Source organism: Manis javanica, chromosome 1 (genome assembly GCF_040802235.1).
Source record: "Manis javanica isolate MJ-LG chromosome 1, MJ_LKY, whole genome shotgun sequence".
NCBI lineage: Eukaryota > Metazoa > Chordata > Mammalia > Pholidota > Manidae > Manis > Manis javanica.
The window spans coordinates 218,603,463-218,628,815 of NC_133156.1; the positions used below are offsets into that span (position 1 = coordinate 218,603,463).

General features: G+C 40.9%; 1 protein-coding gene and 1 long non-coding RNA gene across 4 annotated transcripts in view; one reads left to right on the top strand and one right to left on the bottom strand.

The window, feature by feature from the left end:
• Positions 1-9,524, top strand: part of LOC140843974 (uncharacterized) — a 52,161-nt gene extending 42,637 nt beyond the window's left edge. For both annotated transcript variants that reach the window (XR_012121976.1, XR_012121977.1), the window contains exon 3: positions 9,450-9,524. This is a non-coding gene — a long non-coding RNA (uncharacterized lncRNA). The remainder of the gene's footprint in view (positions 1-9,449) is intronic.
• LCLAT1 (lysocardiolipin acyltransferase 1) overlaps positions 6,843-25,353 on the bottom strand; it is a 259,254-nt gene continuing 240,743 nt past the window's right edge. For both annotated transcript variants that reach the window (XM_073214747.1, XM_073214754.1), the window contains exon 6: positions 6,843-10,848. In XM_073214747.1, coding sequence (XP_073070848.1) covers positions 10,346-10,848 — 503 coding nt within the window. In that variant the 3' untranslated portion in view covers positions 6,843-10,345. The remainder of the gene's footprint in view (positions 10,849-25,353) is intronic.

A 25,353-nucleotide genomic window follows, 5' to 3' on the forward strand; every position in this document is an offset into this window, starting at 1 on the left:
CTATTGCCTGCAACAATCTTTACTGTGGTGTTTGCCAAATGGTGATTTCTACTTCTGCTGTTTCTTCTGCATTTATTAATTAGAATGCTACTAAAAGGAAGAGCGATGTCTTTTCTTTGTGTGCGTATTCAATTGTTTGCATTAGGATGAACTCATGCACGTGACTTTACTCTGTGGGTATAATCCATTTCTATCAGTTTGTTTATTCTGTTGCTTGCACTGTTCCAGCTTTGAAGTTTGGCTCCTTTCCCCAGCGACACGGGAGCTTCTTTCAGACCCTCACATGGTTCTGCAGGCAGGTACCCTGGGGACATCCTTGCAGTTCTCCAGGCAGCTCTGTAGTGTGGCCTCGGTTGAGACACGTCACTGTAGCTGTCATCGGTTCACAGATGAGGGAAACTAAGGCTCAGAGTGGGAAAGTACTTGCTCAGAGTTAAGCTGTTGAGTCGAGGGGCTGGCACTGCAGCCCTACCTCCTGATTCAGCCTGGGTGTCTCCCTACCCTCCCTCTTTTTCGTAGCCCTGGCTGCTAAATCACACGCCAGAGGAGATAGACATTCTGGACAGTGGTGCTCACATCTGTAGGCCCCTGCTGGTCCTTCAGAGAGGGTACATCAGGGCAAACCTGTTATTCCCCGAATGCCCTGCCCTCTATGCTGTGATGTCTGGGAACAACACTGAGACACTATTTGCCTTTTTCACTCTCTCTCATGAGGGCACAGTGAGCATTTCCAGAGGCTCCACGACATGTGATATCAGCAGATTGACTACAGAAGCAGATATGGGAATCCAGTCATATTCTCTTAAGCCAGACATGAAAGAGATTGGCAAAATAAAACAGTGCCATACTTCTTGCTGATTTCTTTCTTGGAAAATACAGTTATTTGTCTTAAGAAATGCTTTATATTTGTTAACATGTAATGGTTTATTATTTTAATGAATTAAAAAATGAGTGTTTTAAGTATAGTCACAGTAAATACTGACAGAGCACATACAAAGTACTTTGGGTTTCCTGATAATTTTTAAGTGCAAAAGGGTCTCAGGACCAAAATGGTTTTCTAGAATATTCTAGAAAGGTTTTTCTGCTTTTCTAGAATATCCCAGCCAAATGGGATTTAACAATTAAAAAAATGACCTACCCCTCACCACCTTCCAATCCTCTGAGCACTGCTGGAGTCTCAGAAAGTCATCATCCCCCACCTCACCACAGTGCCAGGGAAGCAGGCTCCTAAACTCTGATTTCCACAAGAATCAACATAGAAGAACGCCCCAGAATACACCAGGCAGAAATACCAGTGTGCTTCACCCACTGTGAAAATAGTGGAGATTTCAAAAATAAACTTGACAATTTCATAAGTTTATGAAAAGGAATAGGATAAGTAAAATACCTGATAAGGAAATTGGTCTTTTAAGGAATGGGCTGTGATACAAATGTAATTCTCAAGTTGTAGCTGGATGTCAGAGCAGAATACCTTCCAGCCAGGAGACTGAGTCCTCCTTCTTACCTGGTACTCCAGTGCATAGGAGCCGTTTGTACTGGTGAGTCATAAGGTGTTTTACCCCCAAAGGCTTAAAGAGGTAGTGGTAACATTGTAGATCGCATGTTGGTTTTTAGTTCGGAAGACAGGGGAAAAGTTGCTTCAGCGGCAGTTGTGTGTCCTGAAGACTATCAGTCCCTGCCTTCAGGTATGCGTGGACAGGAGGAGTGAGGCTTCCAGGGCAGTGTGGGGAGTGCCAGGATGCAGGGCTGCAAGGTGAGGGCCTCCCTGCCGAAAGGTACCCACATCTCAGCCATGGCTTCTTGCAGGTCCCTGGGAGAACACGACCTGCAATCAGCCTTCTCCAGCCTGGCTGTGCTTGAAAACCGCGCAGAGGGGGTTAGCCCAACACCACCGCCTGCACCATCGCCATTCTGGGAGTGGCGGGGATTGGGGAGGCCTGGCTGCTTGTAGTTTTGAAAAGCATGGGGTGAGTTCTATGTGCAGCCAGGGCTGAGGACCATGATTCTATATGAAGGACCATGAAGACTAACTATATGTATGATTCATAGCTCCCAGTACAAAGGAAAACTGTGAAGCTTCTTGTTCAAAAAATCATTAAGAGCTTCACGACAGCCACAGCAGAACACTGGACCAAGTGGGGGACCCTTCTGAGCCCCACCCTGTGTTACTGTCCTGGGTGCACATGTGTGAAGCCAGCCCAGTCTCTGCCCATCATTTCCTCAGCAACATGCTTACAAGGACCCACAGCTGACTTCTCACCCTTGGCACTCACCTGAGCAGAATCACGGACTGGCTCACAGGGCAGCTGGCGCTCTGCCCTGTGTGTCCTCAGAACAAGTGAAGTCATCTCCAAGCACAAGGCAAGTGGGGAAGAGCTGGGCTCTGTGGACACCTGCTCTCCTCAAAATGACCTGATGCTTCCTCAAGCCCTGTGTGTGCTGGCATCTGGCTGCACGCCCAATTTGCACCTGTCACCGTGCACTCACACCCTCTGAGCACTCTGGCCCCTCCTTGGCCCACTCCCTGCACCCACAGGGGCCAACTGGGAGAACCGAGTCTGTGGCTTGATTCCCTGGCAAATGCTGGTCACCAACGGCTGTTTCCCAATTGGAGGTGCGATTTGCAGAATGAAGAGGTGAAGGGAAAATGAATGAACCCTTTCTCAGCCAGCCTGTGGGATGGTAAATTCCCACTGTGGGTTGTGGTCAATTTTGCAACAGTTTCTGGAAATGGCACTACCAGCTACTGTCCGTAACACCTACCTAGCCCTATGCAGTGGACAAATGGCCATGGGGCTGGTGCCCTCTGTGGGCCAGCTGGGTTCAGAGAGCGTCCAGCCCTGCCTGCGCCCAAGCTTTGACACCAGACACAGGGCTATGCCTTGGACAGGAACCCCTCTTGTTGCTCTCTGGCTGACTTCACCCCTGGCACTTCATGAACAGCGGGGTTTTTTTGGAAAGAAGGAAAGCATGTACCTAGGCAGGAAGGATAAAGAATAAAGCTTACTTACCTTTGCTCTCTCCCCAGCCCTAAGCCAGGGCCCACATCCAGTAAATATTTATTGAATTAAATCACCTCACAAATTATCCCAGATTTCCAGAGGCCAAATGTTCATTTTGCGGATGAGGGCAGGGGACCTGGAGAGTGGACACCCTCAGTCTGAGCTCTAAGAAGGGTGGACGCACTGGGTGCTCATCAGAATCAGCTGGGGAGTTTGACAGCTTCCTGAAGCTCTCAGGCTGCATGCCTGCCCGACTGAATCAGGGCCTGGGCACAGGTTTAAAGCTCTGCAGGTGATCCCAGTGAGCTGGCTGGTGAGCCCTGGCCTCAGAGGGAGAGAGAGGCAGAGGCTCTGGAGGAGGACCATGCCAGAGAGCCCTGTCCATGCACCTGCTTGCTCCCACAGCAGGGTGTCTGTGCGGTCTTGGAAGGGTGGCTTCCAGAGAGTTTGCAGATGAGCATCTTTGGGGAGACCCACCAGTGGGAGAATGCATTCATCTGGTGCGCACTGGCCCTGCTGAGGAGCTGGCACTTGGGCTGGAAGGCCCAGGGCAGGCTGAGGGGCAGCAGCTGGCTCTGAGAGGGCCCCTGAGCCTTGACTTCAAGCAAGAGATGTGCTCAGAGTCCTGCTATATGAGCGAGCTGGGACTGGCTGGGACCCCTGCCCTCCACATCCACGTTTCCTCTTGAGACTCAGGTGAGGGAACTGAGACATGCATGGACTTGAAAGTCTCTCAAGGCTGACTACCTGGCAGCAATTTTTTTTTACTATTTTGATATTCAAAGTGCACACAAATGAGCCCAGAATGAGGCATGCTTGTGTAGCCATCATGAGATTACCCCATCCACTCAGGGCTCTGCCCATCCATCCCCACTCTTTCCCAGGGCCAGAGAGCATACTGTTTCATCCATCCTAAGGGCATAAACTTTTTCAAATAGGAATCACACCACTTTCAGCCTAAAAAAGGCAATTCTATCCCGTCAGTGTAACTGGCTGTCTCATGACTTATATTTACAATTTACTCAAATAAGGACCCAAACAAGATTCACACATTGCACTGGATTAATGTGACTCAAGTCATTTTTTTAGTCTATAGTTTCATCACTTATGAGCTGGAATACTTCTATAGAGAGAAACTTTCTTAACTGTGTTCATATAGGAAAGGAAGGTTAAATGGGAAATTCTTTTCCTTTAGGTACCAGTTTTCAGAATAATGGATCGGTTGCCCAGCATCCTCCATGTATATTTATTTATTTATTTTGAGTATCATTAACTCTTGGCTTTTACCATACTTGACACACTTCTGTTTCAGTTGTTATTCTTATTAATGCTCAAATTATCCCTCTTTGGCCAATGGGAGCTTCTTTAAGTTGGCCCTTGAGTCTTTTTGACCTGAACTCAATGGTCTTTGAAAGTTTCCTTGCTTTCTGATGTCTCAAGATGTCCAGGCTCACCTTCCATCTGTCCTGCCACAGACCTGGAATGGGCCACTTGTCCAAGGACCTCTGGTTCCTTTTAGTGGAAAGTGGTTTTCTATTAATCTGGGTACTAAGATGCTCATTGCTACTGGTTCACCATTATTCCTAGCATTTTCAGTGGCAGAATTAGTATGTAGCTCTCTTCTTTTTTTTTTTAAGACCAAATACATCATAAATTCATACTGATTATTTTCAGTTCAAATTTAGGATTATGGGGATTTTCATTAACTTCTAAAATTTTATATTTATCTTTTACCTTGAAAAATCTTGGTTCCTAGCAATGTTATCATAATTAATTATATGGTTTATCTTAAAGTAAGTACAATAATTTCAGAAAACAAATTCCTCTCATTACTAACAATATGACAGAAACAACTCAAGATTTTTTGGTGGTTCTCTTTGTCTACAGGAATTTAAACTATTAAGGATATACATTATGATTACCCAAAGTCATTCCTCTGTGTATTTAATTCAAACAGACTTGATATGTTAGGTTTATTTGCTTCATTTTCATTTTTTTTTAGAAATTGCTGTTTTTCATTTAATTTTGTAATTATGTAAAACATTAACTTGGTTCCAGCATGAAGCAGACAAAATAAGACACATTCAGAGAAGTCTAGTTTCTATCCTAGTCCCGTCCATCATGTTCCTTCACTGCCTCTGTACATAGCCATTTTTTTTACTTTCATGCATTTGTATTTTTCAATTATGTTTAATTCATTTTTAAAATAAGCATGCATGTGTATGTCTACATGGTCTTGCCCTCTTCGATAAAAGGTAGCATAACTATTGTTCTCCACCTTCCTTTTTTCACTTAACATAATATTCTGGAGAAAAGTCCTATATTAGTGTATGTGGATGTTCATCACATCTCTGCACAACTGCACAGGACCCAATCATACACTCACGGAGCATTCACTCATTCTCTGCCATGGACATTTAGGTTGTTTCCAGTATTTTTTAATTACAAATAGAATGCACAAGTGCAGAGTTTTGTGTATGCATCTTATAATTTTTTTGGCCAGTGTAATTTCGGAATAGATTTCTCAAGGGATTGTGGGACAAAGGTAAATGCTTAACAGTTATGCTAGATGTTGGCACTAGGCAAAGCTGGATGGAGGTGAGATCGGTTGGACAAGCCTTCTTGAGGATGTACATTTTAGGCTAAGTTTCTCCTTTTAAGAGTTTAAATATTAATGTATTTTGGTAAATTGTATCATCAATCAAAAATGATTTAATTTTTTTCAAAAATATCTATTTTCCAAAGGTGGGTGAGTTTGCATCTGATTTTGTTATTTTAAATTTGTAAATTTCTCCACCCAAGCTTTAGTTTAGAACAGGCTCCTTTCTGAATGATGCCTAAGGAATTGCTGTTAAGATTTTATTGTGTAAAAAGATTGGATAAGGTGCTGAGCTAAACACTATTCAGGGTAAGAGAAATATGAGACATCCTTATTTTGGCTTTCCAGAAGGAAATAATCCACAAGGTGGTAAGGATAGGAAATAATTGTAATGGAAGATAGTAGGTAACACAGTCAGGTGAGAAGTGCAGAGAAATTATCACCACAGGAGAGCATTTCAGGCCAGATTGATCAGGAAAAGCTTCAGAGAAAAAGTCGGCATTTGACTTGACTTGGGATGGTGAGGAAGCCCCTTTCTCATGTGAGGGATCCGTGCAAAGGCGGGAAAGGGCAGGCAGCCAGTTATGCTGATATGAGAAGGTTCACACCAGGGGAGGAAGGCGGCCAGGTTGGACTGTGGGACAGTCAGCAGGAAGCCCCTGCGGGTCATGAGAGAGGGGGCTCCTGTGACTAAACTAGAGTTGAGGTGAAACCAGTGGGGTTCACTGTGCTGACATTGGAGCGGGGACTCGGAGCAGCGGGGGCTGACCTTGCCAGATCTGACGGAGGAAGTGCTGCCCTGAGGAGGAAGGCACGCGGGTGTGTGTGTTTGCCAAGCACCTTCTGATACATTGGTCAGGCTTTGGCCCAGGACCTGCTTTCATAGTTACTATGCTCTCCGAGAGTGATGGGGGGGCAGGGCAGATGCTGATATTTACCATAAGAAGCCCAACACGTAGAATGACCAGACTGCCCTGGGGGCTGAACTGGGATGGAGGAAAGTCAAGTTCTGATGACATCCACTGAGCCCTGAATTCATCTTGGCCCCTGGATTTTTTCAATTATGGAGGCAGTAATTGAATGGAGGCAGTAACCTGTTTGCTCAGGTTTTTTTAAACATCTATGAAAGAAAGTCTTAACCGATCAGCTCTTCCTTCATACTACATGTTATAAGGCTGTGTGAGTGTGGGAAAACCAAGTAGCAGCCAGTTATTCCTACAAAAACAGAAACATAACAGATGAACTATTTAATACACTCCACTTTATTCTGGGATGTATATTCCAGATCACACAACTCACAAACATACCAGTGTACTTGGAAAACGAAGGCCATTCTGTGAGTCATTTTTAAAACTGGGTGTTTGCACATAATGATCTTTTAAAAATAAATTACCAACACCAAGATTCCCTTCTGAAATAAAAATCTGATCTAATCGGAAGCTCAGCAGGTGACCATTTCTGTTCCTACAGCATAAACAGCAGCTCTAAGGCAGCCATGCCTCAGCACCAAGCTCTTTCACGATGTCATCAAGAAGTGGTGGGTACCCCAGTGACCAGTGTTTATAAACCAGTTTTCTCCCAGTAAATAGCAAACAGAGACTTTTACCTAAGAAAAACAATGCAGAATCCTGGGAACAGGAAAAGAAAGGGACCTCTGTAACTAAGGCACTGAAAGCACATTGTTAATATAAAGAAATGTAAACAATTGAATGCCAACAGGCTCCCTCCATCAGAGCCTCTATTATAAAAGGTCAGAGGGCATCGTGGTCAGGGCCAGAGCTTGAAGTCCCAATAAAATGGGGATGTGTCCCTTTCTGCAGAATTCAGTCTTGGCTACCAATATCCAACTTCTGTCACAGTTCTGTGGAGGCAACTAGTTTCAAAGTGACTCACATGGAAGCTGGTATTCCTCCCTAATCTTTGTTTCAGTCATATTAACAAACAAGGGAGGATTTTACTAGGAGTTTTAAGTTATCGGCTTTAGCATTTGTTTTTCTTTTAGTCTTTACCATGTTCTCCTGATATTCACAATTCCTTCGGCTGCTTTCCTCAGAGACGTCAGAGACGTCTGGTAGAGGAGCTCATGACCTAGTTCATGCCCTTCCTTGTAGGTTCCTATTCCAAGTATATATGTCATGGTTCATGTCCCCTGTCAACCACACAGGCTTTATTTAAAACTGTTTCTAAATGGTAAAGATTTAACAACTGGACATACATTTAACATTTCAAAGTCCGTTGCATTTACCTTCAAAGGATGGAAAGGGCCTGAAGTAGGAAGTGGGTGTCTGGGTGTGAAGCAAGGTAATCAGCTGCTCTGAGTGGCCAAGGGTGGAGGGGACCATCCTGAAGCCGGTCACAGTACTGAGGCTAGATTAATTTCTATTTGACACTTTGGTATCAGTTTTGGGTAGCTCTAAGTTCCAAATCATTAACTGTCCATTTCTACGGTTTTTTTAAATAAGAGAAGAAAAAGACAAATGTGTAGGAAAACACAAATAAAAGTAGCCTTATTGCAAAAAGAAAACAAACAAACAAAAAAAACCCCACAACTTTTTTCCTTCTGAAGTCATCATTTCTTAAAACAAATTACAATGTCTATATGTCTCAGTATTATGCTTATGAATTTGGGGTGGGTTAAAAAAAGTTTGCATTTTATTTTAAAGATGTTTCTTATGATCAAAAGAAAAAATATTTTTTTAAAAAAAGAAAAAAGATGTCTCCTTTCACAGGTTTCAGAGTGTTAAAGAAGGCATGCCATTAAATGGAAGTTTCACCTTGAACAGAGGTGAGAAGTTGGAGGAAAGGAGATCAGCTACATTATAAGCACTTGGGGGCGAGAAACATAGCTTTTCTCTTTTACCCCAGGACAGTTGCAATCTTGCTTGTTACACTGTTTCTGTGTTTCGTGTTTCCAAATATAATGAAAGAAATCTATGAGAAACCTATATTAGAACCCTCTTTTATTAAGAAAAAAGGCTTAAAAGAAAAAAAACTCCCGAAAACAAAAAGTAAAAGACCATGAAATTAAACAGTTGGGTTTGGAGCAGATGTGCATAACAATGAATTAGTAGCTCCCTGTAAGGTTATAAACAGCCTTGAGGGAGCAGTTAATATAGGCTGGGGAGCAGAAGCCCTAGTTAGGAGTCTACTAATTAAAGCGATGTGTCAGCAGTGTTCCGCCAGCGACCAGTACTTTCCCAAACAATCTGCTTGGTAATTTTGGCTCCCCATGCACTTACCTTTAATGGCAAAGCACGGTTCAGCTGGAGGGTAAGAGTCACTGACCAGCAAAACTTGAGATGTAGGTATGGAGAGGCATTTATGCCAAAATAGTTCAGAAACCAGAAGCCAGCCTGTGAGGCTGCTTCAAAGTAAGAGTAAAGCTGACAGGTTTGCTAACAGCTAAAAACTTTTAATTGCCTCCTATTTTCTGCTGTGACCAGCATTCCCATTATATGACCAAAAAAAACCCAGCGCGCAGCTCCAGCAGAGTGGGAATGTGACCACGTGCTGCTTGGCCTCACAAGATGTGCTGTTGGTTGGCTGGATCTTCCATTAACTCCAAATATTGGGACTATTTAGGCTAACAACTGGTCAAAGTGGGTTTAAATTTTACTACTCTAAGAGGAAGCCTGGGATTAAAAAAGAGAGGGTTCCCTTGCTGTCATTAGAAAGGGTTCATTTTTGTGTTATTGTGGCTGTAAGAACAAAATTTGTCAAGGCTACAAGGATTGAACAACACAGCATAAACTGTTAATGCCCTGTCTGTGAGCACTGGTGTGTTTTACTGGCAGGAGTCAGATACCGCTGCACAGGTAGAAATATAATAACCTTCCCTTTATTGGCAGGTTTTAAAAAACATTTTAAAAGACACAACTTCAAAAGAGTTTCTGAATGTACCAACTGAACATTCTACACTTTTCTTGCAAAAAGTAAGTGACTTGATATTTACCCTTTTTAATGCAGAAAAGGCTAGACTTGCCAAGAAGTTGTAAGGAAACCAGCACTAAGACAAGGTAGAAGTTTAAAACTAAACTGTGTTAGCTCTTACCTTAAAAATTCAAACTAAGGTTTCTAAGTGGAGGGTCTGCGGTTGCTCCCTGAGACAAGTCCAGGTCTTATTTTCCACGTGGAAGAAGGGCACAGGTGGTCTTCTGACATCTAGGTCAGCGCGAGGCTAAATGTCAAGATTTTGTGAGTAACAAAGGGCTTCCTATCAAAATGTGTGGTCAGTTTAAGGACAAGGGATTTGCACATTCTGGTCTCATGGGAGGATGCAATGATTTGATTGGCATGGAATAAGTGCAGGACAGTGCCCCAGGAGGGAGGCAGGATGAAGGGCCCTTGCCCACAGTCAAGCGCCAGCACCTGATCTGGGCCAGCGCTCATGGAGCCCCAGATCTGCATCTTGCCTGGGGTTTGTTAGGAAACAGGACTGGATGTTTAGGAAAATTTCGTGTACCTTGTCTGTTAACAGCCTGATGATTGTTGAAGAATACTCTGACTGGAATTATTTCATAGCGATTGCTCCCTGCTATGCATATTTACATTCAGAGATTTTTTTAAAAGTCAAGTGTGTTGCATTATTTTTCCACAAAACTTGGTGCAAAATATCTTTAACAAATAATGATGGTAGTAAGAAATATTTGACATAGTCATGCAAAAATGCATCTTGGTTTTACAAAGGCTTACTAGCACATTTCCAAAATAACCCCTAGGTTTTTACACTGTAAACCTTACAATCTCACTCATTTTTCTTTGCATTTAAATGTGGCCGTTTATGTAAAAAATGGTAACATGCAAGTTCGATGATCTCCAGTCCACCAAATATTCTCTCTTGCAGCACAAAGATGACAATGGTGATTATAAAATACCATCGAACAAGGCTGTACAAATATATGAGCAGGCACATCGCAGGGCTGAACAGGGTCCAGTACAGTATAGAGAGAAATTTGACCACAAGGACTCTGAGCTCAGACTTGCAAGGTGGGATTACAGTCTGCCCGGTAAAGTAAAAATTCTTCTCCCCTTGGTAGAAGGAGCGCAGCCTCTCTTCCTTCTCCTCCCACCGCCTGTGGCACCAGAGCTGCAGGTCCTCCTTGGAGGTGGGGAGGGTGCCCACCGGGTACCGGTGGACGTGGAAGTGGATCTCTTCGGGAAAGTCCCCGTGCAGGAGGTGCCGCTCTGTCTGAGGAATGTTGTGGGGATATGCCACTGTGATGTCATGCACAGCATCAAGGTTCTCACCTAGGTTTTGGAAAAGACAGAAATAGATTGAGCAGTGATCAGTCTGGGCAGCGATGCCGAGTCACACCGCAAGGCAGAACCCAAACAGGAAAAACCCAGGGCCTCGTGAACCATGATGATCAAACAAGGGCTATAAATACTGGCGTCCCTGGCCACTTGGCTCAGTATTTACCAGTTATTTTTAGTTTTTTTCCTCCTTGCTAATTACCACAAAGACCTTTAGAAAGAAATTATCTTAATTCACGGAAACAGTAACCTGCCATTCTAGAACTAAAGGGGTAAGCGCACTGTCAGTTGAGGCAGGAATGGAAGGGCACAGGACTAGCCCTTTTACACCAAAGGGGTTCACTGCTTTGATACCCCCTATAATACATCTTTCTCTCCAAATAAAAACACAAAGTTTATTACCTTGAATCCAGTATTATCATGACAGCTATCAGAAAGAGCTCAGAATCTTACTTGATAAATGGGTCAGAAACACATGGAAACCTCCCTATATTTTATTTTAAAAAACATACCAACTTAAAAGTCCAAGCAAGACCCTGACCCAGTATACCACCTGAATATTAATTACTTTGGGGCTAAATGTTTTCAGCAAAGTCATATGGCAGATGCTGGAGACTGATAAAATAAACATAGTCCCTAACCTCACTCAAGAGTCTGAGGGAGAATCAGGGAGACGGGCTTGCACGTGCTCCAAACAAACCAGCTGGGCCTATGGAAGGGCAGATGGAGGAGGGGAGGGCACTGGCGGAGGGGACATCCAGCAGGGAGCACAGTGGGGCTGTGGGCATTAAAAGTAGGCTGGAGCCATCTGGTAAACGCCCTCACTGGCAAACTTGAGAATCTGAACTTAAATTTTGTCAGTGGTAGAGAAGCATCTTTAGTGGCGGAGAACCACGTAAGGATTTTAAACAGAAGGGACAGTGACAAGAATGGTTTGGAGAAGACCAGGGACAAGGGGGAGAGGAAGAGTGTTCACCTCTTGTTGCTTGTCGTGCCACTTAGGCTCTGATTCAGAACTGAGCTCACATTTCCTTTACTTTCAAAGTGCCTCTGCAGTCAGTATTTCTGCTTCCACTTTCTGCCCAGAGCCTTCTCCTCCGCCAGGGTCACTGGCCTCATCAGCCTCACTTGTCCATGGCCTTGGACAGTCTCCCTTCCCGGGCAGCTCCCACTGTCCTCCTGCTCAGTCATCTTACACCACTTCCTACAGCCTTTGAGAGTTGCTTGTGTATCCCAGCCTTTCTTCTTCAGGTAATTCTTAACGTTTATTGAACAAATACAGTTATGTACTAGTTACAGATTGGTATCAAAATGGTATATGCTACACTAGTAAGCAACTCAACTGCCCCTTGCTTTCTCCTTGACAATCTGCCGAGAAGGGTGCGTGCATGTGAATGGGCACAAACGTGTCTCCTCAGTAGATATACAGATGGCAAGTCTTGAGACAGTGATGGTACCACTTACAGAAGTGTTCCTAAGTGAACCTAGATTTACTGCAGTGGAAAGCATGGAGGGCTGTGGAAACAGGCTGCCTGGGTCTAAATCCTAGCTCTACCATTTACTGAGTGAATGACTTGATCAGTTTGTGGCTTGTTTAGTTCCTGTATCTATAAACCACGTCACAGTGTTGTCGTGAAGATTGAGTGAGGTAATAAATGTGAAAAACACATACAATAGGATCTGATATATGATAAGTACCCAATAACTATTAGCTGCTGTTATTATTATTATTGAATCCCAATGTTAGCATATTAGGTTCTACCTGTCTAACTTTAGTTTCTTAGTCCACAGATGCCAGCATGGTGTTTATGGTGGTGGGGTGGAAGTGCATTTAAATACCTTCTCTATACAACAGTCTAGAGCATTGTTTGCCTAGGGCCCAAAGATTTCAACTTGAGACCTTGTCTTCTAGTCAAGACAGATGTTCAAACTATTTCACTAAATTTCCAAGAATGTTTCTTCTGCCTCAAATATATACTCTTTTTACCTGAAATATTTGATCTCAGCTCTCTTCAAAGACAGCTCGTCTCAAGGGCTCTAAGAAGACTGCTCTTGAAGTATCCAGGCCCAGAGTGGTCTTGCCCTGGGGAAGGCAGAATGCACATGTGCTGGTGCGCTCATCAGGCACTCATCCGCAGCCCTGGGCTACGGGGCTGGGGGCTCGCTGGAACTCCCAGGGAGCCAGAAGTATTTAGGACAAGGACCATGTCTTTGCCTCTTGAGAACTTAAGTACCTGGCACAATGCTGTACATTTATAGAGGTTGCAGAAATGCTTATTTTATCAATACCCTTACGGCCTATTATCTTATCTATAAATACAGGAGGAATTATAATGCCCTCTACCTGAGGCTATTGATAACACTTCAGTGAACTAATGTTTGTTAAGCTCTTTGCATAGTGTTGGACACATAGAAAGTTCTTAGATGTTAGCATCTACTACACCTTCTATATTCAGTTCATGAGACTGACTTGCTCCACTACATTTTTTTGAACTTGCTTTTTGGAATTTAGAACTTTGTAGCAATGAAACTCAATTAAAATACTATCCATATTCTATACAAGAACAACACTGGAATGTTAGAAATGAAAAAGACAAAGTGAAAAAGGGAGAAGTAAGGAGTGGGGGAAGAAAGATACCTTATGCCATGTTTCTTATTTTCCTGAGCTGCACTGGGTCCTTAGCATCAACAGACTCAGAAATGCATTAATGCCAGAGCAAGAGAGGAGGAAATGGAGAGAGGCTTTCACACCGGGAGGTTATCTTGATAAAATTTTATATTAAATTTGTCTCCAGAAAACCCAAAGCCACATACAATTCTTTACTAGCAACAGGAGAGCTTTAATTCATATCCTACCAAGACCCCTGGTTCCGTGGCCTCTAGCCCAGGGGAGCCCTTCCCACCAGAGAAGTGAGCCCCTTCGGAAGGCACCAGGGAGTCAGCACGGCGTGCAGGGCCTGGTTCTTGTGTGAGTGACACTAACGAACGGGCTATTCAAAAGGGGAGATCTGCCTCTGTTTCACTTACCAATTTATAATAGGGCTAAAACAATGCAATTGCAGATTAAGAAAAGAGAAGTTCCTGCAGTTACAAAGGATTTATATTGTCTTTTTGGTATGAAAACCAATATACTTCTAAATCTGCAAACTAAGATGGCTGCTGCCAGTACAACCCATTAAAAAACAAACAAACAATGCTTTTTAGATAGTTTAAGTTTCAAATCTAGATGCTACCTAGCCACTTGTCATCTGCCAATATGGGATTAGAAGATAGATCTGTTTCTGATACTGTGCCTACTGGGAAGTTTCATACTTAACCGTTATTTTGTAAAGCTACCACTCTGTTAGAAGGACCATACTCATTTGGGCTCAAAGATCATTCTTTTTTCCCTGAAAGAACAGAACAAGGACTTAATATTTCAACTCTTAATTTTTAAACATTATGACTGGAATTTACAAATGTAATAAGCAGAAGGGAATATCTCCAAGCATATCAAGTTGAGGCCATGATCGTCAGAAGATGCCTGCTTGATATGGAAAACTCACAGGGGAGAAAGCCAACTCTTTACACATTTGTGTGTTTAGGATGAAAGAACTGAGTGAAGAAATCCTGGTTTGCTGGTGATCATATCCAGTTATAATTGGATAACAGTTCAATGGCAGAGTAACAAATAGAAGCTGCTTTTGTTTCTTTTTAACCCAAAGTCATCTTTAGAACAGTTGATAGCAAATGAAATTTTTCTTTTCTTCCTCCATTCCACAATCAAATGTATGCAAAATATACAAAAATTTTAATTTTTAATGAAATACCTGCTTTTAAAAAAAACCACATACACACAAAAGCCTGTGTTCTTAACTACATATATTAAACAGTTTTAGGTAAAGTAGCTTGTCATCTAACATGCCTTTGTGTTAAAGGAAAATGCTGAGGTTGCTGGTTTTGTGCACTATTTTTCAGATTAAAAAAAACTTAGCCCAAGAGATAAGAGTTGGATTTAGTAACTACACAGTCATTGCCTGCCCCTCTTAAGTCACTGACACAGAATAGCACATGACTAATGAGTTTGACAAACTGGCACTAGTCAGTACACTTTAAGGAATAGTTTTGAATGGACATCTCGTTATAGACTACACACACCAATAAATAAGACTCCTTTCAGCTTCAAAACAAAAGGGCGGGCATGAACCATTTAAAATCAAATGATACTAAGCCTCAAACAGTACCATTTTATTTATTAGAAAAATGTTTCCTAGTGGGAACATTATTCATTTTTCCTTCTGCGCAAGTTGGGTACTTAAGAGTCAGACAGCACCTGGTCCTCTCAGCAATGTGAGCAATAGCATGTTCACTGTAAGCCTCATCTGCAAATGCAGATAGTAACAAGTACCTACCCTCAGGGGGTTGTGTACAGGTCAACTGGGATGTGACCTGCAGAGGATGGGGAAGTGCCTGGCATCTGGGGCCTGCTCAGATTCCTGCCCCTGTTATCCTCTAGGTGGGACGGTCATTTACACTACTTGAAGAGAGTTTAGGTTTAGGTGGCTACCCTTGGCCTTCATTCTTTCTCTAGATTCCCTCTTCCTTGGGGAGAGCTCTAGACTCTGCTGGAGTGCACACTGTTCTCCATTAGAAGAGGAAGGCATTTGGGGACTGATTTTGGCTCTAGGGGTAGGCCCTAATTTAAGCCCTGACACATATACCTCTCCATCCCTATTGACTCATTTCTTAGACATTTTAAGCTAAGCATAGATATTAAATCCTCCAATGGCATTCAGAATTAGAAGTTGAAGATCTAGGTTCTAGGATCACTGGCCTCCTGCCCATCTTGTTTTTCTTATAGGTCAAGGTTAGTACCTACTCTTTAAGAATGAATCCAGCCTGGGCTTAAAACTCAACCTTCGGCTAGAAAGGTGAAACTAAAAGTGGAATTCTTGTGAACAATCTTGCTTACCCAACCTGAATTTGGTTCTTACAGATAATTTCAGGGACATATATTTTCACATTCCTATCCTAAATCTGTTGAACGTTTTGTGTTTTGTGTAAATGCATCAATCTTTTCGGTTTTGAGCATCTTCCGATGGTCACTGGTTCTGTGGCTCTTCAAAACAAGTTTCATTTTCTAGATGGAATGAAAGCATGTTGACTTTCTGTACAATTTTGACAATATCAGTGCATTAATAGACCAAATGCAAGATATGAATAACAGTATGCACTGAGGGCAGATATACATATACACATGTACATATATGTATAAAACATGTGCCCTGAAAAAGATCTGTAAATTTTTAAAAATGGGGCCATACGGTACATACTGTTTATAACTTATTTTTTCATGCTTTCCATCCATGCCACTAATGATTTTCTAAAATATCATTTTATGGATGCGTAATATATGATTTTACATATATATGTGAATTTTTAAATTTCCTTTGTTTTCACATGTTTAAATTGTTTCCATGTAAACAACATTTAAATTGATATCTTTGTAATTAATGATAATGATTTTCTAGGCTAAATTCCAGAAAGTTGAACTGCTGGATCAAAGAATATGAACACCTTAGCACTGGCTTTTGCTACCTATGGGATACTAACCCTTGAAAAGGTTATTTTAAACACACATGAGAAATGTGCTTTCTTTTCAATACTTTTACTAATACTTGGTATTATAATTTTTATAAAGTTGCTGAAGTGTATTATTTCTGTTTTAATTTATATGTCTTTGATAAACAAGCTCATTACCACTGGTAATAGTCTTGCCTGTTTGGAAAATTCAGTTGTCTTATGGATTTCTGAGAGCCCTTATTTAGGGAAGGTTATTTACCATTTGTCTATCATATATGTTGTAAACTTTTTATACTAATTCTGTCATCTGGCCACTAGTGTTTCCCTGGTCACAGTGAATTAATTTTGTTAGATATGCTGCTCTGTCAATGCAGCATAATTTCCTTTATCTAGTTCTTACAGATCATTTGTCTAGTTCTGGTCAATTTGCAAAGCTCATTCTTTTTTATTTTAATTGAAGTATCATTGATATACAATCTTATGAAGGTTTCAAATGAACAATACTGTGGTTCCAACATTCACCAATATTATCAAGTCTCCCCCGCCACCCCACTGCAGTCACTGTCTATCAGTGTAGTAAGATGCTGTAGAGTCATTACTTGTCTTTGTGCTGGACTGCCTTCCCTGTGACCTACCTATATCGTGTGTGCTAATTATAATGCCCCTTAATCCCCTTCTCCCTCCTTGCCCACCCACCCTCCCCAACCCCTTCCCTTTGGTAACTGCTAGTCCCTTCTTAGAGTCTGTGAGTCTGCTGCTGTTTTGTTTATTCAGTTTTGCTTTGTTGTTATACTCCACAAATGAGGGAAATCATTTGGCACTTGTGTTTCTCTACCTGGCTTATTTCACTGAGCATAATACCCTCAAGCTCCATCCATGTTGTTGCAAAAGGCAGGATTTCTTTTCTTTTAATGGCTGAATAATATTCTGCTGTGTATATGTACCACATCTTCTTTATCCATTCATCTATTGATAGACACTGGGGTTGCTTTCATATCTTGGCTATTGTAAATAGTGCAGTGATAAGCATAGTAGGGGTGCCTATGTCTTTTTTAATCTGGGATCTTGTTTTCTTTGGGTAAGTTCCTAGGAGTGGAGTTACTGGGTCAAATGGTTATTTCTACTTCTAGTTTTGGGAGGAACCTCCATATTGCTTTCCACAGTGGTTGAACTAATTTACATTCCCACCAACAGTGTAGGAGGGTTCCCCTTTCTCTGCATCCACCCCAGCATTTGTTGTTTCTTGTCTGTTAGATGTAGGCCATCCTAACTGGTGTGAAGTGAAATCTCATTGTGGTTTTAATTTGCATTTCCCTGATGATTAGCAATGTGGGTAATCTTTTCATGTGTCTGTTGGTCGTTGAGATTTTTTTGCAAAGCTCATTCTTTATCATGGATTATTAATCCTCTCTGTCTGCATTCTTTGATGCAAATATTTTCACAAACCTATGATTTATCACCTTTATTTATGGCATTTTTTCTGAGGTGTGTGTGTGTGTGTGTGTGTATGTATTTATGTGTCTACATAAGTTCGTTTCTTTTTCTGTTACAGCTTTTGGATTCTTATTTTGGTCTTCCCTGTCCCTAGATTGTATGTATGCTTTATATTTTTCTGCAAGATGAAAAACATGTTTTCCATTTAATTTTATAACCTAGCTTGCTTTGAATAGACATTAGTTTTTCTAACATCCTTTATTAAATAACACTTCTCTCTACTGTTTTGAAATACCAACTTGGTCATATGTTAAATTCTCAAATATATCTAGTCTCCCTTCTCTCTTCTGCTGTTCCACTGATCTATTTATTTCTGCTCCAAGCTCACAGTGATTTCCTTACTGACACGGTATCTGGTAAGGCAAGTCTGCCCCATGTTTTCTTTTTCATGCTGTATTTGGCTCCTGCTGGCAACTGGTTTACAATGTAAATATAAGAGCATTTATTCAATTCTAAAATAACAATCTCCCAACTTATCCTTAAATTGCATTTGTATTACGTTTACTTTATTAACTTTGAAAAAAACTGCTACTTTCACATTGTCTTTTCACCCAAGAAAAAAAAGTATGCTTTTCATTTGCTCAAATCTTTTTTGTCTGTCTATAACATTCTGGTTTTCCTTACATTACTTCTGTGTTTTTTTAATAAAAATTCATCCCTTAATAATTTTATATTTTTGTCAGCGTGAATGGAGCATGTGTTCTCACGTCTACTTTTTGGCAGTCACTGCTACAAAACAGAAAATCTGTATTTGTTGTATATTTACCTTGTATGTAGCCACCTTAAATTTCTTATAAAATGGAGTTGATTTTTCACAAGACTCTTTTTGACTTCTTGATTTCCTATGAGCAGCAAAAAAGTTTTATGTTCAAATTTCTCATCTTTAAGGTACTCTTTTCTTGGTGCTTTCACTAGGATTTACTTAGTAACAAAAAGGACAGTTCTAACTTTAGCCAAAAGGCGGGCTTTAGTGCTTTAGTGTATGATATATTTACTGTTGTGTTTTGGTGAAATAGTATTATATTGAAGTAGTTAACTTCTATTTTGTTCTAGTTTTTATTAGGGATGGCTTAGGTTTATTAAAATACCTTTTCAGCATCTTTGAAGGGACGGAATGAAGCATATCAGAAATGCAAAGAGAAATTGAAAAATAACAAAATTATAGTGTGGGCTTCAGTATCTTTCTTAATAGGATAATTCCAGTAGGTAAAAATTAAAGGGATTGAATAGTTGATACGTTTGATTTAATTTTAGGCCCACATGTCCCTCAAAAATATTTTAGAAGGGGTTGTATCAATGGAACACAAGTACTTGATTATTTATTTGTTGGCAAGAAGATTTAAACATATTTTGTAAAAATTTAGATTTTATAAGCCACATTCTCACATGAAAATTCCATAAAAATAAACATAAAAATGAAATACATCCCCTTTAAAAAAATACTTTAAGATAATCCATGAATGAAAGATAAACTCAAAAGGAAAAATTATGAACTACTTAAAAGGAATGAAAAAATGGAATCAGGGTTATAAGTAAAGGCTATACTCAATAATAAATGCTTCATTATTAAAGAAGAAAAATGAAAAAATTACTCATCTTGGAAACTGGGGAAGGGTAAAAAAGGATCAAAAGAGAAACAGGAAGAGAAAATTACTAAAGATAAATCAGTAAAGCAACAAAACTAATAATGAAAGAATAAGTATGAAAGTTATTCAAAAATATGAATAAAATACTAAACTCTGAATGTGAATGATGGGGGAAAAGAGGGCATACATACTTAAAGATGGCAAAACAAAATCATAAATGTAGAAAAGATTTAAAGGAATTAGAATATCAATCTACATGTGTGATAAAATCATGTAGATTTGCATACCATATATACTACAGATTTGCTTGATAAAAATTTGTGTTCAATTAAAAAATCATCAACTATCACTATTCAGTCTATTTTCACTAGAAATGCAACCTATATGTCATGCTGTGGAACTGGGACAAGGCACAGGTGCTAATTCTATAGGCAGGCCAGCCTAGCAGCTGTACTCACGCATGTGTCATGTCTCCTTAACCACAGGGATTTCAAGGTGGAAGTCACAAAGCAAAAATAGACAGCAATGAAGAGAACACAGGTGGTATGAAGGAAAAGAGGTGAGAATCCTAGATACAAATTGTTTTCATTCCTAGCACCTATTAAGTACAACTGTCACTTATACTTGTACATTTGTAGACTGTTATTGATGATATGAATTTATTTTGCCAGTTATTCAAAAATTCATACTCTTTGTTTTCACTACTCTTTGAAAGAAAATCATGTGCTGAAATGTTGAGGGGTGAGATTCAAAATTCAATGTGAAAAACAAGCAATAACAAAATATAATTTATGCTACCACTGGACTCAACAAATTTGTTTAGATGTTCCAAAACCCCCAGATGTGAATCAATAACATATTAAAAGATTAGAAATGTCAACACATACATACTCTACTTATTTCTGGTTTTTGAAATTAAATGAGATCAGAGACAGCACATTATTATAGTCTCTATGCTCTGATGTTAAGACGAAAGATGACTGAAGGTGCACTTGAACATTACTGTTTATTGAGTGCCAGCCAAGACTAGGCATTATTAATTCAACACGTTCTCTATGGATACAAACTTACTGTGTCAGACACAGCTGTATGCATTTGGGGCACACTAGTGAACAAAAGGAAGATCTCTGTCCTTGTAGAGCTTAACAGGACACGGTCACGTTTAAATATTATGATATTGGTTGTAGAAACTGAGGCACAGAGAAGTCACTTGCTGAAGGTCACAGCTAATCAGCAGTCAGTTGTGTCTGACTCCAAACCTTTCTACTATGCTTTTCTATTTTCTAAGAACTGTATTTTAGGAACAGGAGCTACAAAGTCAAAATGACCTGATTTTGTGACTTTTGAGCAGGTTATGGAACATCTCTGGCTCCTCACTTGCAATCTGGGAATAATGCTTCCCTTGCAGGGTAGAAGAAACAAAAGAAGGTGTGTTGGCCAGTTTATAAAGACAGTCCACTGCACTTTTACAGAAATCAGTTCTGTACTGCAAATGAAAGATCTTGTTTTCATTCTTCAGGTTTCTTTAAATGCACTATATTTTCATTTTTTAAGCACATCAAAAACATGCTCTGATTCAGAGTTTTGTTAGTATAAATGATTGGACCTTATGTACATCTGTGGAAAAAGTGAAGGTTCCCATGGTTGGGATTCTCACCTGGCTCTGGTTGGCTTGCTCACTACACACTTGTGGGCAATATGTTGCTATTGACTATATAAAGAGCTCCACCCGACTGGGCAACACGGTGGTACGGCTGCAAGTCTGCAGGAGAGCAGAGACTGAGACGGCTGCTGGGGCAGAGACCAGTTCACTGCGTGCAGACTCGCTCTGAGTGCAGGGGATTCTAGTGACTGACCTGCCACTGTGGGAAAAAAGTTGGGTATAAACGCTCTCACCCCAAGAACGTTCCACCATCATTTCTTTGGTCATGTTGAATCCATAGTGAACTTGTCTGGGGCTGAAATCCATTGAAAAGACAACATCTCTGTTACCCACTCCTGGATAATTGATTGGCCCACCAAATGTCAAGCTAGGCCCTACCATCTACTTTGTGGCAGCTCTCTAAACTACACTGGAGTGTCTAAATTACTGCCTTAATCTAAAACATTTATGGGAATAATAATACAGCTGAAAGTTGTAAAAAAGTAAAATGCCCCAAAGTGGAGTCTAACGTTACTTCTCTCTCTGTCTTTCTTGTGTATGAGGTTTTGCATATAAGAAAGATTTCTCTGCAATTTCATCCTTTTCTCCTTCAAGAGGAAAAGGAAGTTCGTGGGGATGAGGTAGTGTTAGTGGGGTGGAGGGTCAGCTGTCTTCAAGAGTAAGATGATAGAGTAGAAGGTGAAGGTCTTTTCCTTGCCCTGACTGCATGGCGAGCCACACTGGCCTGTCTCAGAGTGCCAACTGCCTCAGGCTCGTGCCACATTTCCTGGCCTAACCTTCCCATGGATGATCACTCAGCAACCAGAATTCCCACTCAGGAAGCTTGACCTCAGCCTGGCTGAGCATTGAGGATTTCACTACAACAAGGCTTTCCTCATTATCCAGGCCTGCTCTGACCACGGCTGTACGCATCTACAGTACGGGCTTATTAATCCTAAAGACCCTGTGGGTGATGGAAGGCATGTGGGCAGGATTTCTGAGCAGGGCTGTGAAGGTTGTGTCTCCCACTTCCTCTCTTTACCACCACCTGCTCATACTGTTTCCTCATATGACCGAACTAAATATTCCCCTAAGGAATGTGATTTATGGCCTTTGTACTCTTTAGGAGAAATAAGCTATTTCATCCTTCCTCATCTTTGTACTTTGTTTTGCTGAGTCCTGTCAGGTAAACTACAAAGCGAGGTTGTGGGAGTGAAGAAACAGATCAATACAGGGAATATTCAAAACTTCATGCAGTGAATTCTTAAACGCAGGTCCTCTGGATGTCTGGTTCTTCATGTGTGTGAAGGGTGCCACCACTGGCATGAAGAGATAATCAGACAGGACTGTCCCTTCTTTTCTACTGAAAGGATAAAGCCATCAGGCTGTGTGGAGCTCAAGCGAAGGACAAAGGTCTCAGGTTCTTCTAAGATGGCAAAAGAACAGTAGGGGGCTCTATTCTTATAAAGTATATGGAGTCTCTTTAAGTTTAAAATAAAACAAGAGAAAGAAAATGGACTTTAGGTAGTTCAGAAAGATGTGTTTCAAAGAACAGAGCAGACATACTGCTAACAAAACTGTATACTGTTTCGATTCTTCTGGCCGAAAGAGGTTACATTTTCCCATTTTTTTTCTTCTTCTTTTCATACTTTTTTTTTTGTACTTTTTTCTTCTCTTTTTAAAAAAATACATATAGATAAAGCTCAAAGACAGATGCTAATTTTACACTAAACTGGAAAATAACCCAAGTACTAAGCCTTTTTAAATGATCAGAATATCTTCTCACAGGTGGCAGTCTATATTTGTAGACTTAGAATCCCTGGTTTTGAATAACTGTAGCCTGCCATATGCTCTTCCAGGCAGAAAACTCATTTTCTTGTATCCCAAGTAGTCTGGAAGCAATTGCTGATATGAGGAAGGGAACATTCTATATAGCAATGTTCTTTCTGTACATCTTATCCCTTAGATTAGACAGGATCAAAGATCCTTATAAATATTTCCCAATGTTCAATCAGGAATTCTTCAGTGTTGACAAACATCCATGGAGATGGGGAGCAGATAGTTAAGGATGAATTTATTTTCTAGTAAACTTTGTTGAGTTTTCATGAGAAAACAGAGGACAGAGCTAATAACCTAGCCCAACTGTTTAGTAAATAACTTACAGTTGAGCAGCAGAGGGGTGGGATCAACAGAATTGGGGGACCACTAAGACACAGTAAGGAGCAGGCCCTTTCTTTGGAAATATTCAATAGGGGACAGGGAGTGAGTGGAGCAAAGTGCTTCCTTCTAGGGATCAATTCCTAAAAACAGTCATTGGAGTAAATACTGGACCTTCTGTTTAAATTCAGTTATAAATGGATGGAGAGTCAACATCTGGATGAATAGCTACTGATCCTGAAATTAAACGTGGGAAAAGAACACATCAGGGAAGTGAGGAATTACATGTAGTGGGTTGAATAGTGTCTTCCCCCAAATTCATAGCCACTGGAACTTCTGAATATGACCTGATTTGGAAATAGGGTCTTTGCAGATATAATTAAGGTAAGGATTGAGATGAGATCATACTTGGATTAAGGTGGGCCTTAAATCCAGTGGGAATGTCCTTATAAGAGACAGAAAAGGGCACACAGATACAAGATGTTCCTTTGAAGAGGGAGGCAAAGACTGGAGTTAAGTACCACAAGCTAAGGAATGTCAGGAGCTAACAAGCTACAGAGGCAAGGGAGGATTCTCCCCTAGAGCTCTGGAGGAGGGGGTCCATGCCAGCTCTTCGGTTTTGGGCTCTGGCTTCCAGACTGCGAGACAATTAAGTCTGTCTTTTAAGCCACCAGGTTTGTGGTCATTTTTTTTTTTCATGGCAACCTAGGAAACCACTACAGTACACATGCAGAAATATCGAATGTCAAGGATTGTTCTTTTTTTCCAAGTCTCCACTTTGGGGAAGGAAATTTCTAAAACAGTTTTATTGTAGTTTTGAGTTATGAAGATGCATTTTGAGAGTAAAGAGCAAGGTTAACATACAGACAGTTACATGGAAAATGAAGACTTTATTTTCTGAATTTATCTGAACAGGTTGATTGCAGGTTCCTATGGAGAATGCACAGCTACTTTTATGGCCGTTCCTACAAACTGCAGAGACCTGCTCCTTAGTTAAAGAAGAGAGGTCTGGTTCTCAACCTGCAGTAGCCTAAGAATCATCTGGGGGAACCAACTGAAAATGCGGAGTCCTGAGCTTCATTCCCAAAGACTCTTATTTAGTGTGTACGGGTGAGAGCAAGCATCTGCATCTTAACAGGCACTTCAGGAAATTCTGATCTGATGGAGAGGGTTGCAGGGATGCACTCTGGAAAACACTGGGTTGTGTGGATGGTTCTGAGGAGAGACTTGGGGGAGTTGTGTTTAAGAGCTTTGTTCTGGGATCAGATAAGAATTCACGTTATATAGTGACTTAATCCTAACAGTAACTGCTCTAAGTTGTGTTCATATAGTGGAAGGTTTGATTAGGGTATACGAGTTCATTCCCCCTTTGGGTCACTGAAAAGAGATCTTGCTGGATATGATTTCAGATGAGTGTAAGAGAGCAATATGGTACAAAATGACTGCGACTGGGAAGAAAAAATATAAAAGGGAAGAAAGAAGGCAAAGACCACTTCTGCCAACATTGCAGTTTTGTCTGAAAACCCTGGTGGCTTCTGGGTTTACCACTGAAAATTATCTCTTGCTGTATCTGGCATGTCCAATGTCATAGTTGTGTACCCAGGTGGGAGTGGAAAGAGTGGCTTCCTTGACCTTTAACTCAGCTTAGTTTCTCAATCCTTTACACACTCGAAAAAGAACAAAAAGAAAATTAGGTGCATGAGCCAAGTCCCCTTTTAATTAGTACTAGGATATTTAAAAAGTTTCATAGTTGTAGCACCTTCCTCAGTAGGATAATTGCAAGGGTAGGTGGGGGTGGGGCTGAAAGGGAGAAAGACTGCTAACCCTTAATAGAGTTTTACTGACTAATGTGGGGTTAGGGGGTGGGAACTGAGTTTTGTGGTCTGCACCTGAAGGCTAAAGAAAAAGCTGTGGCCTGAATCTCAGAGCCATGTGGGATAGTAAGTTTTGTATCACCACTTTCCAACACTCACTCAGCTGAGGCTATACTTCACAGTGGGATTTTTAATGTTCCGGTGTTAATAAATAGTATGTGAAGACATAAGGTTATTTTACCCC